This window comes from Schistocerca cancellata, chromosome 1 (assembly GCF_023864275.1).
Source record: "Schistocerca cancellata isolate TAMUIC-IGC-003103 chromosome 1, iqSchCanc2.1, whole genome shotgun sequence".
NCBI lineage: Eukaryota > Metazoa > Arthropoda > Insecta > Orthoptera > Acrididae > Schistocerca > Schistocerca cancellata.
The window spans coordinates 310,148,950-310,167,792 of record NC_064626.1 but is presented as its reverse complement, the minus strand read 5'-3'; the positions used below and the strand labels follow the sequence as shown (position 1 = coordinate 310,167,792).

Below are 18,843 nucleotides of genomic sequence, written 5' to 3'. Positions count from 1 at the left end.
GGTTTACACTCATTTGCATATTGTCGGTATCAAATACAATCCAGTTTCTGTTGAGGAAAACATTCCGTGTTCTATTCGCCCATACGATTTGCTGCAATGTTTTCACCCAGTAGTGGAAACTGTTCTACGATATCACTCGTTAAAAAGATGCGCCGTATAGTTTCGCAGCACCGTATTCTCCTCTCTTTCTCTTTCGTAAACAGTATTTCAGTTCTCGACTGAAAGGCAGAGCGAACGCCACTTCCAAAGTCAGGCAGTGTAATGCTACCATCTCTTTGTTCTGTCTCAATATTTTACTTTTTTCCATTCAAGTTAAAATGTGTATACAATTGATATTTTCTTATTTTAAGTGTTATTCTCTGAGACGCTTGTGATGTATACGGAAACATTTTGAGAAATATCGATCTGACCACAACATATGACAGAAAGTCCCAGAAAAAATACTTAACATATTTGTAAAGTCTGAAAATAATATCCACGTGAAAAGCTTAATAGTTAAGTTTGAAACTGCCCCGATTTTTAGTTTCGCTCGACTGAGAACTACAAATTCAATTCTTGAAAATCTGTTTTAGAAATGTCTCCTGTTAGATTTATAAGGCTAATCAGCTCTTATTATGGCACCCATAGGGATAAGAAACATTCGTATTATTAACAATGTGATCTAATGCTGGGCTAAAAAATCGGATGCAAAAGGAAATATTGTACGCGGTGAGGACAGTCAAACGAACCGTTAGAATTTTTTATAATGGGAAGAATAATATCGGACACAGATAAGAAAGTTTCCGTCAGAAAAGTGTGTGAAAAAAATCGCATTTATGACACTTAAAACTAGCTATCCTGTTTTTTTTTTGTCGCTGATTCAATTAATGTTCCTATTTTTGTATACTTCTTCGCGTAACATTGCAGATAGCAAATGCGAAAGAGTTACATTTTCTGCATCACATTGGCAGTCCTGTATTTGCCACCGTACTAATTTAAAAACGGTAGCACCGCTAAAGATTGTGGAAGTAAGAAGGGTATTTGCAATAAATGAACACGAATCAATTAGAAACAAGAAAGGCACGAGGATGGCAACAGAAAACTTCATATGGCCACCTTCTCGGTCAGACAGCCTATTTTCGGCAGTATTCATTAAAATCGCAATAGGATTTCATGTCATTTTACGAAACATTGTTTCGTCTAAAGTATTTTCGTCAATTCCTATGTAACCATAAGTAGCAGCACACATCAACAAAGAACTGCCAGTCGCAGTACTTTTTCAACATTACAGTAACAAAATATAGTTCTCTCTCCTCTTTTCATTTGCTCACTTGTCAGTATTTCATACTGTTTGCTATAGGGCTTCTTCCACGCAATTATTTCATCACCTCCGCGCTGTATGTCCTATGCGGATGAATAACATAGCAGTATTTCGCGTGACGAGGGATTGAATCAAGTTCACAGAGAAAAAAGTTACATTTCAAGAGGAAATACACTTTGAGACGAAGTAATTTGTAGTGTTTCGCCTTATTCTGAGTTCCTTAGGAATTTATACACGACTCGCCCCGAATGGCAGCCCTATGTTTCACTAACTCACCAACTTTCCAAGCTGTTACACAACATTCCAGAAAATTCCAAAATAGTCTCATGTTTTGTTCATACTTGGGGAGCATAAAGTGACGCAACTTTCCACTCCTTACATTCTCACACATGATGTATGAGCTAGCGCGCCTCGTGGCTGCGGTAAGCTAATGTGCAAAATTCCTGAAACCTCACGTCACTCCACACCTGATTCACGCGACAGCAGCGGAAATTATGGTATGCAGTTTGCGTTGTGCTCTGTGCCTCGCCTCACGACACGTTGCATGTTGCCGCAGGGAATCTGGGCGTGGCTTTGTGCCAGACACATGCACTTTGTTGGGAAACTGTTCTCACGGTCACTTTAACATATATACTGGATGGAAAGTAGTGCAAAATTATGAACGGTTACTGCTTGTAATATTTGTGGCATAATGTCATGTACGGCCGTCTTGCCTTAATTTTCGGAATCTACAAGTTTCGAATTTTGATTTATTGAAAAAGTTGCGCAAATATTCCATAAATGTGTCGGAATACTGTTCCTAGACATGACGTCGAGGTACGATTTAACATAAGACAGATCTCTGACAGCTCCACAGTTTAGCCTGTGACTTGGACTGTTTCGTTTTTGTGGTACGTTTGGGATATGCTAGTCCAAACATGGACCCTAGCATAAGACCATTCCAACATTCTGCTACAGCGACTTTCAATGGCGATATCTCCTGCCTCGCTGTTGAAACGTGAGTGCTGTCATTACAGAATTCTCTGAATATTCTTCACCTGTCTCATGGCATAAACCAATTCGTACCTCTCGGAGAGACTGTAAACGGTCGTTGCCTGTACTTGGGTTTCAGCAGAGAGAGTAATCTAGTTACAGTGCTAGGATCTACGAAACTGAATACCGAGAACTGAAGATTATAGATACTGTCAAACGATATATTGCGTGAATATTTATGACAGAGAAGTTGTAGTATCCATCTTTCACGTGCAGTGTTACAACAAATTATCCGAACATTTTCCATCATGTAGATGAAACAAACTTCATAAAAGTCTACAAAGAATTGCTCTACGACCACAACACACATCTTATCGCGCAGAATGCCAAGAAGTCAACAGTTCTCAAAGATCTCGTTACTTCTCCTAGAAAGAACAGTAAAACGTAGATTAGGAAGTCTCAGAGTTGCGTACTGCTTCACGACAGTATTGTCAGAAAGAAATCATGATAAGAAGTTGAGCTGTCGTGTGTCTGTACTGCTATGTGCCGCTTTAACCCTTTGACTACCAATTTTATTTGAAAACATTAAGGTTTGTTTATTTTAATTAGTGTATTAAAACAGAATATTTCCCGCCCTCCCGTTTTCCAAGTGTGTTGGGAGTGGTGGAAGGGCATACGCTATTATTCATAGGTACCTGCAGGGCTTCAGAAGACGACTGCGCAAAAGGTGCGAGACATACGGCAAACGTTCAGCTGTCATTTATTTGGCACAATTCGCTACTGGTTTCGGTCAATCTATAAACGGTAGAAAATTTATACCATTATTTGAAGAAAAATGATTTGCTCTTTTAAACATTTCAAGTACGTAAAACATTTCTCACAATAATAATTGCAACCATAATTATCGTCAAGAAGCAAGTCCACATCGACAGCTACCGACTGACCGAAACTAGTAGCGAATTGTGCAAAATAAATAGCAGCTGAATGTTTCACCATGAATTTTAACAATTATTTGGCGGCTGAATATCCCCACCTGTAAATATACGTAAATATATTGAAAACACGCACACATCAGTGGACAGAGCGTACCTCCAAGTTTGTAACTCACACTGCAGGTGTTCCATATGGCCTTCGTATGTGAAGTCACAAGTGTCAGTTCGTGGGTGCAAGTCGTAGACCCGATATGCCCGGGTAGGCGCGGAGGCAGCCCGCTTTTCGAAACTGGTTACTGCGTTGCCTGTCTGCAGGTGCGAAACTAATTGGACGTGACAATCCGGAGACGAGGGTCAACAATGAAACTTGAGGACAGCACAACCTACATGTGCGGTCTGTTGTTATTAGAATTGTGCCAACCCTTTATCAATGGGACACTGGCATGTAGCAGAAATATGTAACAAATTCCAACTGGATCTCTGATAGCCTGTCGTGAAACGCTTATGTCCTGTATGTAGTGAAAGGATTAAGGTCCAAGCCTCTTGGGGCAGCAAGCTGAAAGGGGAACCAGAGGCGCCACAATTTTAAGATTTGTGTACAGGACAATAGTAATGGGCGCCTAGGGCGCCAAGATTAGAGGAGCGCTGGGGGCGTCCAGGTGCAAGATTCGTATTTATTGTGTACCACGGTTAGTAGCGAAAACTGACACGAAGGAAAAGCGGGAGTGAAGGAGCGGTGGCCCCAAATGATGAGTCGTTTGTGTGGAAAAACGTTCTCGAGCCCACCCCGTCACTGTCATGTACCTTCAGGTTGACATCGCCTTCGGACATAAAACCGGAGTGGCTATTCTGGTATGCATTTACTGTGTTTTACGCAAATGGGCTTTAGGTCAATATGAGGATGATCTATTTAACACTATCGCCGGGTACTGTTTTTCCTGGGCTATTGCTAGCATTTCTACATCAAATGACATAGGTACTGACGGGATGCAGAATAATTAAAAGGTAAAAAAAAATAGCCGTTTCTCATTTTTCGTCACAAGAAGTATACTGTTACTTCTCAAATATTAAGACATTAGTCGGAGTATTTAAAAAGATAAAAAACTTTGTGAATGTTCCGACTTAAGGAGGAGAGCATTTCCATTTGGAAGCGCCGACCCGTAGTCTTTGGATTAAATATAAGTATTATTGTAACAAATTTTTAACGAAAGTGAAGCTTCTCACTCTAATGAAGGAAGTTGACGGTTTATCCCGCCTACGATGAATTTGCTACAGATAGAACACAAGGTGTGATTGGCAAAAGTCTCCCGCTTGCTTTCCGGAGGACACATCCCGGAATTTACTGTAAGCGATAATGATAAACCACACAAAACCTAATTCCGGACGGCCGGACGGGAATTTGAACCATTGTATTCCAGAGTGCGATTCCAGCATCTTTAACCATTGGTCCATATCGCATGGTTTTCGTCTCGACTCAGAATTTTCGTATTAACATGGGCTTGAGGTTGCCCGTACCTGCCATTCACCAAGAAAACTATTCATGCTTTGCATCGCTAATTGTTTTGGCGACAAAATTATTGTACCCGAATGCATCATCTTAACGAAACTAGTGCTGCTTTCCTAGTAGGTTGCAGCTACTAGCAAAAAACTGCCCAGGTGCGAGTGGAACTCACGCTCCCAGTTTTCCGCATAAACTTAATAATGAGTATAGACGGCTCATACTTCTGAGGGGATCTAGCATCTCGACGACTTTTGCGTGTTATCGACATTGATACTGGCAAGATGTCGCTCCTGGGAATTCCAAGTCTTTTGAGAATATTTCAGCTTCAAGTTTGAAGTTGTGGAATAATTGAAAGAAGAAATATTTTTTGTGTGGTGTAGTTAGAAATGAACAAGTCTCTGATTTTTTCCTTTACTTGAACTGTGACACCTTGCTTCGCGCCAAATTTCATTATTCATGATACACAACAGACTCTAGATAATGGCTCCCAGGTTGATGCCATATTTCTCGACTTTCGAAAGGCGTTCGACTCAGTTCCGCACTGTCGCTTGCTACAAAAAGTGCGCGCTTACGGTCTATCCAGTGACATATGCGGTTGGATAGAAAGTTTTCTAACAGACAGGGAGCAGTATGTCGTCCTGAACGGGGTAACTTCAACAGAAACAAGAGTAACTTCAGGTGTGCCCCAGGGCAGCGTAATAGATCCTCTGCTTTTTACGATTTACATAAACGATCTGGTTGATGGTATTGACAGCGGCCTTAGACTTTTTGCCGATGATGCCGTAGTCTACAGGGAAGTAGTATCACACGAAATTTGTTAACAAATTAATGAGGATTTGCAGAAAATAAATGCCTGTTGTAATGACTGGCAGTAATCTCTCAATATTAGTAAGTGTAACCTACTGCGTATAAGAAGGCGAAAATCCCCATTAATGTATGAGTACAAAATAAATGATCAGTCTTTGGAAGCGGTAACATCAGTCAAGTATCTGGGTGTGACTTTTCGAAATGACCTCAAATGCAATGATCAGATTACAAGTAACGGGTAAGGCGAACTCTAGATTGCGGTTTATTGGTAGAATCCTGAAGCGATGCAGTCCTTCAACAAAGGAAATAGCTAGCAATACGTTAGTTCGTCCGGTCTTAGAGTATTGTTCGTCTGTATGTGACCCTTACCAGTTGGGTCTGATTCAAGAGATTGAGAAGGTCCAAAGAAGAGTGGCAAGATTCGTGACTGGTACATTTAGCCATCGCGAGAGCGTTACAAGTCTCATAGAAACTTTGAAGTGGGACACACTTGCAGATAGACGACGCGCTAAACAGAAGGGGCTGCTCACTAAATTCCGAAATCCAATCTTCGCCGAGGACGTAGAGCATATATTATTACCACCAACTTTCAAATCGCGTAATGATCATCATCCAAAGGTAAGGGAAATAAGAACTCGTGCTGACGCGTTCAGACAGTCGTTTTTCTCTCGCACGGACCGCGAGTGGAACAGAGGGGGGGGGGGGGGGGGAGATATGACTTTCGCGTGAATTGTACCCTCCGCCACACGCCACTTGGTGGCTAGCGGAGTATCTATGTAGATGTAGACGTACATGGAGGTACCCTATGGGGCCTGATGAGTTTTCGAGTATAAAAATGTGATACAGTTGGCAGTATCTTCGGAGTAAATAGAAGCATCAGTTGTTTACAGCGTCAAGGTACCATAGACCTTAGTACGAGGTGCATTCAAGTTCGAGATAGAAACATGCGCATTGTTTTAAAATGAGGCCGCGTTCATTGTCAATACATCCCAGAGATGGCAGCACCGTACGGCAGATGGAATTTTACCGCCAGCGGCGAGAATAAGAACTGTTTTAAATACTTAAAATGGCGACGTTTTCCTTACTTGAACAGCGTGCAATCATTCGTTTTCTGAATTTGCGTGGTGTGAAACCAATTGAAATTCATCGACAGTTGAAGGAGATATGTGGTGATGGAGTTATGGATGTGCCGAAAGTGCGTTCGTGGGTGCGACAGTTTAATGAAGGCAGAACATCGTGTGACAACAAACCGAAACAGCCTCGGGCTCGCACAAGCCGGTCTGACATGATCGAGAAAGTGGAGAGAATTGTTTTGGGGGATCGCCGAATGACTGTTGAACAGATCGCCTCCAGAGTTGGCATTTCTGTGGGTTCTGTGCACACAATCCTGCATGACGACCTGAAAATTCGAAAAGTGTCATCCAGCTGGGTGCCACGAATGCACACGGACGACCACACGGCTGCCCGTGTGGCATGTTGCCGAGCAATGTTGATGCGCAACGACAGCGTGAATGGGACTTTCTTTTCGTCGGTTGTGACAATGGATGAGACGTGGATGCCATTTTCCAATCCAGAAACAAAGCGCCAGTCAGTTCAATGGAAGCACACAGATTCACCGCCACCAAAAAAATTTCGGGTAACCGCCAGTGCTGAAAAAATGGTGTCCATGTTCTGGGACAGCGAGGGCGTAATCCTTACCCATTGCGTTCCAAAGGGCACTACGGTAACAGGTGCATCCTACGAAAACGTTTTGAAGAACAAATTCCTTCCTGCACTGCAACAAAAACGTCCGGGAAGGGCTGCGCGTGTGCTGTTTCACCGAGACAACGCACCCGCACATCGAGCTAACGTTACGCAACATTTTCTTCGTGATAACAACTTTGAAGTGATTCCTCATGCTCCCTACTCACCTAACCTGGCTCCTAGTGACTTTTGGCTTTTTTCAACAATGAAAGACACTCTCCGTGGCCGCACATTCACCAGCCGTGCTGCTATTGCCTCAACGATTTTCCAGTGGTCAAAACAGACTCCTAAAGAAGCCTTCGCCGCTGCCATGGAATCATGGCGTCAGCGTTGTGAAAAATGTGTACGTCTGCAGGGCGATTACGTCGAGAAGTAACGCCAGTTTCATCGATTTCGGGTGGGTAGTTAATTAGAAAAAAAATCGGAGGCCTTAGAATTTGAATGCACCTCGTACTTGACATAAATTTCAGCTTGATAAGTCTACCCGTTCATGAGAAATAGGATTTTTAACAGTCGTACAGACAAATAGACAGACAGATAGACAGACTGACAACAAAGTGATTTTATAAAGGTCCCGTTTTTACCGACTGAGGTACGAAACCCTGAAAGGAATGTAATCGGGAATCGGACCCACTACTACAGTGCCGGTGTCCAGCGACGACGGAAATGGCGTATCCGACAGCTGGAGCAGATTTTCGGGATAGCTTTTGGCTCCTTCGGAGCGGTGCAGTGACGACGCGACGCGCCTCGCCTCCTAGCCTGCGGGTTGTTGCCGGACGCGGCGCAGCCCCGCTGCGTTCCTGCGTTATCTGCGGCCGCAGCCGCGCCTCCTGCTTGCTTGCACAGGTTATCTGCCCCGCGACGCACTCTGCCGGAGAGGGCGCTATCGCCGACTGATATGTCGCGGCAAGCAGAAACCTTGGGAAGGGTGCAGCAGCGCCTCCAGACTCAGCACCGTCCTTTCTCCCACCACCGCTGCCGCTGCCGCGCCTGCGGCATCCCATTAGGCGCTGACGTGGCAACGGCACGTACAGTGGGACAGTGGCAGCTCGTGGCGCCAATATCTGGATACGGAGTCGGAATATGCACAGTTTTCTAAGTCGTCTTGCTAAAACAAACAATTGTTATGTGTGATACGATTTCATAGTCGGCTATTGATTGCTAATGCAAAGTCGATCGCAAGCACTGGCAACAGATTCTTTGAACCTAACCTAACTAATGTTACGTAACTTCTATTCTTCGTACGTTAGACATGTTTATACACTACTGGCCATTAAAATTGCTGCACCAAGAAGAAATGCAGATCATAAACGGGTATTCATTGGACAAACATATTATACTAGAACTGACATGTGATTACATTTTCATACAATTTGGGTGCATAGATCCTCAGAAATCAGTACCCAGAACAACCGCCTCTGGCCGTAATAACGGCCTTGACACGCCTAGGCATTGAGTCAAACACAGCTTGGGTGGCGTGTACAGGTACAGCTGCCCATGCAGCTTCAACACGATACCACAGTTCATCAAGAGTAGTGACTGGCGTATTGTGACGAGCCAGTTGCTCGGCCACCATTGACCACACGTTTTCAATTGCTGAGAGATCTGGAGAATGTGCTGGCCAGGGCAGCAGGCGAACATTTTCTGTATCCAGAAAGCCCCGTACAGGACCTGCAACATGCGGTCGTCCATTATCCTCATGAAATGTAAAGTTTCACACGGATCGAATGAAGGGTCGTAAAACATGTGAAATGTAACGTCCACTATTCAAAGTGCCGTCATTGCTAACAAGAGGTGACCGAGACGTGTAACCAATGGCACGCCATACCATCATGCCGGATGATACGCCAGTGTGGAGATGACGAATACACGCTTCCATTGTGCGTTCACCGCGATGTCGCCAAACACGGATGCGACCATCATGATGCTGGAAACAGAACGTGGATTCATCCGAAAAAATGACGTTTTGCCATTCGTGCATCCAGGTTCGTCGTTGAGTACACCATCGCAGGCGCTCCTGTCTGTAATGCAGCGTAAAGGGTAACAGCAGCCATGGTCTCCAAGCTGATAGCCATGCTGCTGCAAACGTCGTCGAACTGTTCGTGCAGATGGTTGTTGTCCTGCAAGCGTCCTCATCTGTTGACTCAGGGATCGAGACGTGGCTGCACGATGCTTTACAGCCATGCGGATTAGATGCCTCTCATCTCGACTGCTAGTGATACGCGGCCGTTGGGATCCAGCACGGCATTCCGTATTACCCTCCTGAACCCACCGATTCCATATTCTGCTAACAGTCATTGGATCTCGACCAACGCGAGCAGCAATGTCGCGATACGATAAACCGCAATCGCGATAGGCTACAATCCGACCTTTATCAAAAACGGAAACGTGATGGTACGCATTTCTCCTCCTTACACGAGGCATCACAACAACGTTTCACCAGGCAACGCCGGTCAACTGCTGTTTGTGTATAAGAAAACTGTTGGAAACTTTCCTCATGTCAACACGTTGTAGGTGTCGCCACCTGCGCCAAGCTTGTGTTAATGCTCTGAAAAGCTAATCATTTGCATATCACAGCATCTTCTTCCTGTCGGTTAAAATTCGCGTCTGTAGCACATCTTCGTGATGTAGCAATTTTAATGGCCAGTAGTGTAACAACAGCAAAACACTGTCGATTCTGTAGATGATTTACAATCCCTCTGTAATCGTATCTTAGGACTCATGCAAGCAGCCCATATTTCGAATATTGAAAGCATTTTCATTCAACGTCTCATCTTTTGCTACCGTGACCTCAGGCTCTCAAACAACTAAAGATCGTAGAGGATGATAGGTTTCATGGGGGATCTATTCATTTGTGTCACGGAGCGAGGTGGCGCGGTGATTATCACACTGGACCTGCATTCGGGAGAACGACGGTTCAAACTCCTCGTCCGGCTATCCTGATTTAGGTTTTCCGTGATTTCCCTAAAATCGCTTCAGGCAAATGCCGGCATAGTTCCTTTGAAAGGACACGGCCGACTTCCCTTATCCGATGGGATCGATGACCTCACTGTTTGGTCTCCTTCCCCCACATCAACAAATCAATCATTTGTGTCACGTATTAACGAAAACGTTATGATGCAATACTGATATTCAATTTAACGATTTTTTTCAAAATTAAAGTTCAATCAACTAGTCCTAGAGAATAAAAGAGCCAGTTTTACACATACAACTGTGACCTAAACGCATCAGGTGAATAAATATCAATAAAATATTACCAATAATATTACATTTTCCGAAAAATTCTTAAATATTAGACTCGCTAAGACCAGTTTTGGAATCACCTCAAAAATTCCTTGAACATAAGACATTTTACACATAATTACCCTGTTCTTTTAAATTTCATTTTTGCGAAGATGGTGGAACGAATTGAGGAAGAAATAGTTGACTCAAATATTGCTGCTGCCACATTAATGTAAATGAAAATAAATTTAATATACGAAGGGCAACCTCTTTTATGTTGAAACTAATATAAACTGAACTAACGGCAGCTTAATTCTCGTATGAAGTACGTATTTATACTTCGTTTTTGTGAACACACATCCATTAAACTGGTGGGGAGACCCAAATCTATATAAAAAATTTTAAGAGACCTCACAGGCAGTTCAGAGGTCGTTTTGAAGTGAAGTAGGTCGTTTTGCCCGACAATACCTGGATTTTTGTAACAGCGTTCCAAAAATAGGTCATAATTACTGGGAAAACATGCCCGATGCCTGTTGATTTTGTGTCTGTGAATTATGTAACTCTACAGAGACATCGTTTGACTTATTACTTGGTTCATGGAACACAGTGCCAGCACAAGAGAAACGTGAGACCAAACTCCTGAAATGGAATGCAGTCGCTGTCATTCATCCCTGTATGTAGATAAAAGTCATAAAAAGGTATTTGTGGCGCAATGGTACAGGTTCTCAGAGTTTAATTGTTTACTGACCTTGAATTTAGAAAATGCCAGAAATGTGAGGTATGTACAAGCGAATTTGACGCCACAGCTAGTATCTGCAGCACATGCCAACGACTTGGTTGACAATGGGGACCGATATCTATGTCCTCCTGCCCCCTCTCTATGTCCAGTACCTGCCCCCCCCCCCCTCCCCCACTCCCTTCAACATTTCCTCTCATTCGTTCCGTGACCTTGTGCCTTGTTTACTGCTATTGAAAACAAAACTTTGACTGGAAACCGAAGTTGCTTAAGATGTGAGCAAATAGGTTGAGATTATTGGCATATGGAGAATGAAGAGAGACTTCTCCAGCAGCTGTATCTGTGAATATAGTAGCTTCAGTGCAGTAATTCACAAAGTTTTACTCTGCGAGCAGGTGGGATTACAAAGTTTCAGGCGATTCAGATACCGTTGTAGTATAGTAATCATAAAACAATAAACTGTGAATAAAAGTTTCGTGTTTTCTGTTTAGTGACACAAATTTTAATTCATTACTTCAGCTTCTATCCTTATCGAATATGGTCCAATGGGTAAAATGCCATCCTATCGCAGTTGAAACTGACTGCAGGAAAGAAAATGAAATGGCACGTTTTCGCAACAAGGAACAGACCAGAATTTTGTTTCTCGCAATCAGTTTTAATAGAAAACCTATACATTTATTTTAAAATAAAGTACTTATAGCCCATGTCCGTCTGAAAGTGTATTACGTGTAATGTGTAAAAATTTCAAGTGAATCGATCAAGAACTTTCCAAAGTTTTGGTGTTCAGTAGATCATGTAAAAATATAAACGGTCAATAAGTTTTCGAGATTTTGGTAACAAGGTTTCCCATTACATATTTTGTATATTTATGTATTATATGTATTAATAAATACCCAGGGTTTATTACAGCATCGTGTACAAATCTGAAGCAAATTGGTCAATGACTTTTCGAGATTTTTGTAACAACGTTAAACAACATCTTGTCTATATGCAGGGTGGTCAGAAACAGTGTCGAAAGCTTGTAAGGATGTTCAAGGATAGGTTGTGCTGGGAGATAACTGAAAAACTCCTTATGTGGCGCCGTCAGTCAGGCAACTGCCCGCGCAAAGTGAAGCGGCACCCCAAATCCAATTACGCTGAGGTGCGAAGAGTCCTAATACCTCCTTCTCCCAGGCAACGTGCAAGACGTGGCGTGGACTAAGTCGTTGCAAGTCTCCTGCAGATATTTTGGCCAATACTGCCTTTATAGCCGTCCATAATTGCCAAAATATTGTCGGTGCAGGACTTTGGGGACGAACTCGCCTCACGATTATGTGCCATAAATATTCGATGGAAGTCCATGCCGTGCTGTACAGATGAATTTGTTCAAATTGTCCAAAACGTTCTTCATCGATGGCCGGCCGGAGTGGCCGAGCGGTTCTAGGCGCTTCAGTCTGGAACCGCGCGACTGCTACGGTCGGAGGTTCGAATCCTGCCTCGGGCATGGATGTGTGTGATGTCCTTAGGTTAGTTAGGTTTAAGTAGTTCTAAGTCTAGGGCACTGATGGCCTCCAATGTTAAGTGCCACAGCGCTCAGAGAAATTTGAACCGTTTTTACACGTTGTGTACGCGATATTACCGCCGTCTGTACATGTGCTTATCGCTATGCCATGACTTGTCACCTCAGCGTAGTGTCAGTTTTTCTCATAGCACAGCCGATGGCGGATGAGAATTATCATCATTTGGCTCAGTGTCGATCCTTAGTACGGTCCCATGTCCAATTTTTGTATAGATCTCTTTTTCGGCTTTAGGAAACCACACAAGGAACGCGTTTGGCAACACCGAATCGGGTCGGCCGCTTGAATTTGCACGGACAACAACCTCATTGACTAAATTCGATGCAAATTAGACCGGAAACGTCGCAACGTACAGATGTTTTTCAACAATTATTGCTCAGCATAACCCACCTTGCAACACCCTTGCAAGCTTTTCAGAGTGTTTCTGATCACCCTGTATAGTGATACCCAGTAGAGAACCATAATAAAACTGTCAATAACTTCGCAGAAAGAGTAATGTTTCTGCCTTCTAGCCACCGAAATAAATATTTCTTTCACTTATTTTGTTTGTAAGTTATAGAGAAAGAGACCTTATATGAAACAGTGTGTGTATTGTGAACAGTAATGGTCATGTAACGCTCCTTAGTGGTACGCCCAAAATTACTTTTACGTGTGAAGGTATCTCTCTGTTAAAAATGACACTCAGTGTCCTGAATGAGATTTTCACTCTGCAGTGGAGTGTGCGCTGATATGAAACTTCCTGGCAGATTAAAACTGTGTACCGTACCGAGACTCGAACTCGAGACCTTTCCCTCTCGCGGGCAAGTGCTCTACCAACTGAGGTACCCAAGCACGACTCACGCCCCCTCCTCACAGCTTTACTTTTGCCATTACCTCGTCTCCTACCTTCCAAACTTTACAGAAGCTCTCCTGCGAACCCTGCAGAACTAGCACTCCTGAAAGAAAGGATATTGCGGAGACATGGCTTAGCCATAGCCTGGGGGATGTTTCCAGAATGAGATTTTCACTCTGCAGCGGAGTGTGCGCTGACATGAAACTTCCTGGCAGATGAAAACTGTGTGCCGGACCGAGCTTCGAACTCGGGACCTCTGCCTTTCGCTGGAGAACTCCTGTAAAGTTTGGAAGGTAGGAGACGAGGTACTGGCGGAAGTAAAGCTGTGAGGACGGGGCGTGAGTCGTGTATGGGTAGCTCAGATGGTAGAGCACTCGCCCGCAAAAGGCAAGGGTCCAAAGTTCGAGTCTCGGTCCGGCACACAGTTTTCATCTGCTAGGAAGTTTCACCCTGTGCCCTGTTCGCTAAGAGTTCCGCATTCCAATGCAGAGCAGACGCAGCCGCTGGTGACGAGAACTGCGTAGTGTGGGAGGCAGCGGCGTTGACCCGCTTCGTTCGCTGTGTTTCAGTTCGTGTGCGGCTTCGTGCTGCTGTGGACGCTGACGCTGATCTCGATGGACCGGCACCGCTGCATCGTGGTGCCGCCGTACCGGTCGCGCCTCACGCCGCGGCTCGCCTCGCTGCTCACGGCCGCCACCTGGCTGCTCGCCGCCGTGCTCTTCCTGCCCGTCGCCTTCTGGTGAGTGAGCGCGCGCGCGCGCCCGCCCGCACAGCGGCCCCTGCGTCTCGACTGCGACGAAGCCGCGGCCGGCGTTTCGGCAGGCCGACTGGTAGGAGCACTGTTGCTAAACGCCTCGGATTCCGTGAGGTGTCTGGACTTCCAGGGGCGTCGGAACTGTCCCGTCCGAGTCTTACGTGTGACGCCAAATGTTCCGACTAGAGTTGTAGGCTATCATAAGTAAGCGTAAATCGGGACCTTCGTGAAATACGGGCCTCGTAACGTCCTTGTGACGTCATACTATTCGGCTTGTCCACCACACTTCGCGAACCGTCTGTTCCGTGCAGGACCCACGGGAAATCAGTATCTACGCGGGCTGCCCACAACGAAATGCTCTGCATATTTTTCTTCGACAATTCTTTATTGAACATAACGAGAATTACACATACGAAAGAATGGTGTTTTCTGTGCACACTCTGTTTTTCCACATAATCTCCATCGCGTTCTATGGCCTTCCTCCAGCGCAAAACAAGGGCGTGTATGCGCTGTCGGTACCCATACCTGTCCTGGTGGCGGAGCCAGTGCCTCACTATGTGAATCAGCTCATTTGACAGACGCAGCGCCAGCTGCTGAGTCTTAATGCCTATGTCCTCACGAATGACATCAGTTTTTCTTTCCTTTATTGTTATTTTAAAGCCTTGTACTTCAATCTGTACATCGAGGAAGCAATGATGGAAGTAAAAGAAAGGTTCAGGAGTGGAATTAAAATACAAGGTGAAAGGATATCAATGATACGATTCGCTGATGACATTGCTATCCTGAGTGAAAGTGAAGAAGAATTAAATGATCTGCTGAACGGAATGAACAGTCTAATGAGTACACAGTATGGTTTGATTGTAAATCGGAGAAAGACGAATGTAATGAGAAGTAGTAGAAATGAGAACAGCGAGAAAGTTAACATCAGGATTGATGGCCACGAAGTCAATGAAGTCAAGGATTTCTGCTACCTAGGCAGAAAAATAACCAATGACGGACGGAGCAAGGAGGACATCAAAAGCAGACTCGCTATGGCAAAAAAGGCATTTCTGGCCAAGAGAAGTCTGCTAATATCAAATACCGGCCTTCATTTGAGGAAGAAATTTCTGAGGATGTACGTCTGGAGTACAGCATTGTGTGGTAGTGAAACATGGACTGTGGGAAAACCAGAACAGAAGAGAATCGAAGCATTTGAGATGTGGTGCATAGACGAATGTTGAAAATTAGGTGGACTGATAAGGTAAGGAATGAGGATGTTCTACGCAGAATCGGAGAGGAAAGGAATATGTGGAAAACACTGATAAGGAGAAGGGACAGGATGATAGGACATCTGCTAAGACATGAGAGAATGACTTCCATGGTACTAGAGGGAGCTGTAGAGGGCGAAAACTGTAGAGGAAGACAGAGATTGGAATACGTCAAGCAAATAATTGAGGACGTAGGTTGCAAGTGCTACTCTGAGATGAAGAGATTAGCACAGGAAAGGAATTCGTGGCGGGCCGCATCAAACCAGTCAGTAGACTGATGACAAAAAAAAAAAAAACCGAAAGGTACGCCGGGAGCGGGCTATCTACCCCGCTCTATCTACGCCATAGAAAACCAGGAAACAGATAACATGTAGACATATATATAGAAAATATGAATATGAAGAAACAGTTGACACACATAATGATAATAGCGAAGACGTTCGAACTGCATACGCAAGTGCAACTATACACGAAGGCACAATGTGTACACTGTCGGACGATGGAGGACAATGAATAGGTACAAGTGCACTGGAACAGAGAAACACTGAACAGAAAACATTGACGATGATCTTCGACACACTGCAGACACTATTGCACGAAAAAAGGGGGGGCTGTCATAGGGAATAGGGGAGGGTAAGAGGGAGGTGGGGGAGGACGCCAGTGGGAGTAAGAAGTGAGGGGGAGAGAACGGAAAGAGGGAGCCCTGGAGGAAAAACTCAGGAGGAGGAAGGGGAGGATCAAATCTGATAGGAGTAGATGGAGGGGTCAGGGCACCATCCGGGAGGGGGAAAGCCACCTTGGTCAAGGGTATGGAGGGTGGTAAGATGGAGAGCGGGTCGGATGCAGGAGTACAGGCGCAGCAGAGGATTGGGGTGGGAAAGGACAGGAGAGACGAGCCGGTGAGGGGGATGAAGCAAGGTGTAAAGGATCCATATCCGTACAAGGAAGAGGAAGAGGTGTGGGAAAGGGATTAATTCGTAGAGGAGCCGCATGGGGGATGGGAGGCGGACGTGATAGGTGAGACGGAGCGCATGGCGTTCCACGATTTGAAGGGACTTGTAGTATGTAGGATGGGCGGAGATCCACGCGGGATGGGCATAACAGAGGATGGGGCGGATTATGGATTTATAAGTGTGGACAGCGGAGAGGTCCAAAGCCCATGTGCGGTTTGGAGAGGTGTTCGAGGAAGTGGAGTTGGGAGTGTTTCTTGGCTTGGATTGTCTGGAGATGGGGGTCCAGGAAAGGCGACAATCAAGGGTGATGCCAAGGTACTTGAGGGTGGGGGTGAGGTTGATAGGACGGTCGTAGACAGTGATATAAAAATCAAAGAGGCGGAAGGAAGGGATGGGTTTGCCTACAGTGATTGCCTGGGTTTTGGAAGGATTGACCTTGAGCAGCCACATGTTGCACCAAGTGGTGAACCGGCCAAGAGGGGATTGGAGAAAGTGCTGGGAGTGTTGCAGGGTGAGGGCGAGGGCAAGGAAGGCGGTGTCATCGGAGTATTGTTATATGGGGGGTGAAGGCGGCAGCCTGTCCGCCGTATAAAGAAGGTAGAGAAGAGGGGAGAGGACGGAACCTTGGGGCACACTGACGGAGGGGTGGAAGGTGTAGGAATCTCTGTTATGGATGGTGACATAGGAAGGACGTTGAGAAAGGAAGGAGGCGATCAGTCGGACGTAGTTAATAGGGAGAGCGAAGGTTTGGAGCTTGGCCACCACATTGAACATCTATTGGCCTGACATGTCGGGATACACTCTATTCCACTCCGTAATTGAAAACGGAAACCACGTGTGTACGTGTACCTCACCCCTCATTGTAATGTACATGTGCGTCAGTGAAAAAGACCAATAAAAAGGTGTTAGCATGTGGACGTAATGTGCTGTTCCAGTCTCTTCTGTACCTAAGGTCCATCACCGTTCCCTTTGGATCCCAACGTAATTCGGTGCTCTCCGATACACACGATCGAACAGCGGAGGATTGGTACTCAAGCGTCAACTTTAGGTTACAATATCTCCGGATGTAATTAACATTTTACAATGCAACAAACGGCATTGATTACGTATTTGTTTATATGTTCAGATGTGCTAACAAAACTAAAGGAGTTCCATTTAAAAAAACGTAGGTTTGTGTTAAAAAACATACTTCCGTGCATTTTTTTATGGTTTGTATTAACCAATTACACTAGCCTCTCTCCTCACGTTCGGTCTGTGGAATCGATTCGTCAGTATTTGATGTGGTTTACGAAATATATCCAGCGGTAATGTTAGGTGACTCACCCTGTATATATACAGTCGCCGGCACCTATAAATTTGAAACTTTGTAGCGTCGTAGCGTCATTGGATGGCGTTCCCAGACATGGGTTCCTGTGTAAAACATGATCTACTAAGTCGCCTCTACAACCTCTAGAAGCATCTCTGTAACAGCGCTACGGCTCCTTAGCGTTTGTTTCAGTGCAGATGCACTAATTTCGTCCCAACTGCTACGGGAATCAATAATTTGCGAGTGGGGGATTAATGGACGAGGGACGCTGCATTACAGTGTGCGATGAGTTGAGAATTTGAGTCGGACGAAATGCGTACCCGATAGCCGAGACGGTTAAGGCAACTGTCTTGGAGAAATGGAGCATGCAGCTTCGAGTCCCGGTCAGGCACAAATTTTCAACTTTCGACATTGCGCTATCTCAGTGGCCTCTGTGGCTGGAGGCCACGGATTCACACCCTTCCGTTTCCTATCCTCAATTTCACACAAATCCATGCACCACCCGCGTCATCACTAGTGATGTCTGTTCTGTCGGACATGTCCTGCAGAACAAGTACAAATAAAAAACATACATTTCATATAATGCTTGTTGTGCCTGCCATTAAACTGCTAAAGGCTCTTCGGGTTTAGTCTCGTTATGAAGAAAATCAAACTGCAAGAGTGTAAAAGTACTAAGACGTTATCGAAATGTATTGGTTGAACCACTCCTAATATCGATTACTGTACTCAAACTGGGTCACTTTAGTAGAACTAGCTAATAGTACAGTAGAACAGAATCTAAAAATATGTGAAAACGCCGCTTTGCGCACTTTATCTGTGTTTCAGATTCTTTGGAGAGCGGAAAAGTCGAATAATGCTATATTCGTGTGAGTCATTGGGCAGTTGATTTCAGGCGTATGAGGGGACATGTACCAAGTTGTTTCGACTTGTAATGAAACATTCTATGGTTTCAGGTTACATAAATGTATCCCCGTAAAAGATT

General features: G+C 44.8%; 1 protein-coding gene across 1 annotated transcript in view; it reads left to right on the top strand.

The window, feature by feature from the left end:
- The window catches only part of LOC126172743 (neuropeptide FF receptor 2-like), a 154,791-nt gene that overhangs the window by 125,866 nt on the left and 10,082 nt on the right, over positions 1-18,843 (top strand). The window contains exon 2 of the mRNA XM_049920905.1: positions 14,171-14,340. Within this exon, the coding sequence (XP_049776862.1) occupies positions 14,171-14,340 (170 nt within the window). The remainder of the gene's footprint in view (positions 1-14,170; positions 14,341-18,843) is intronic.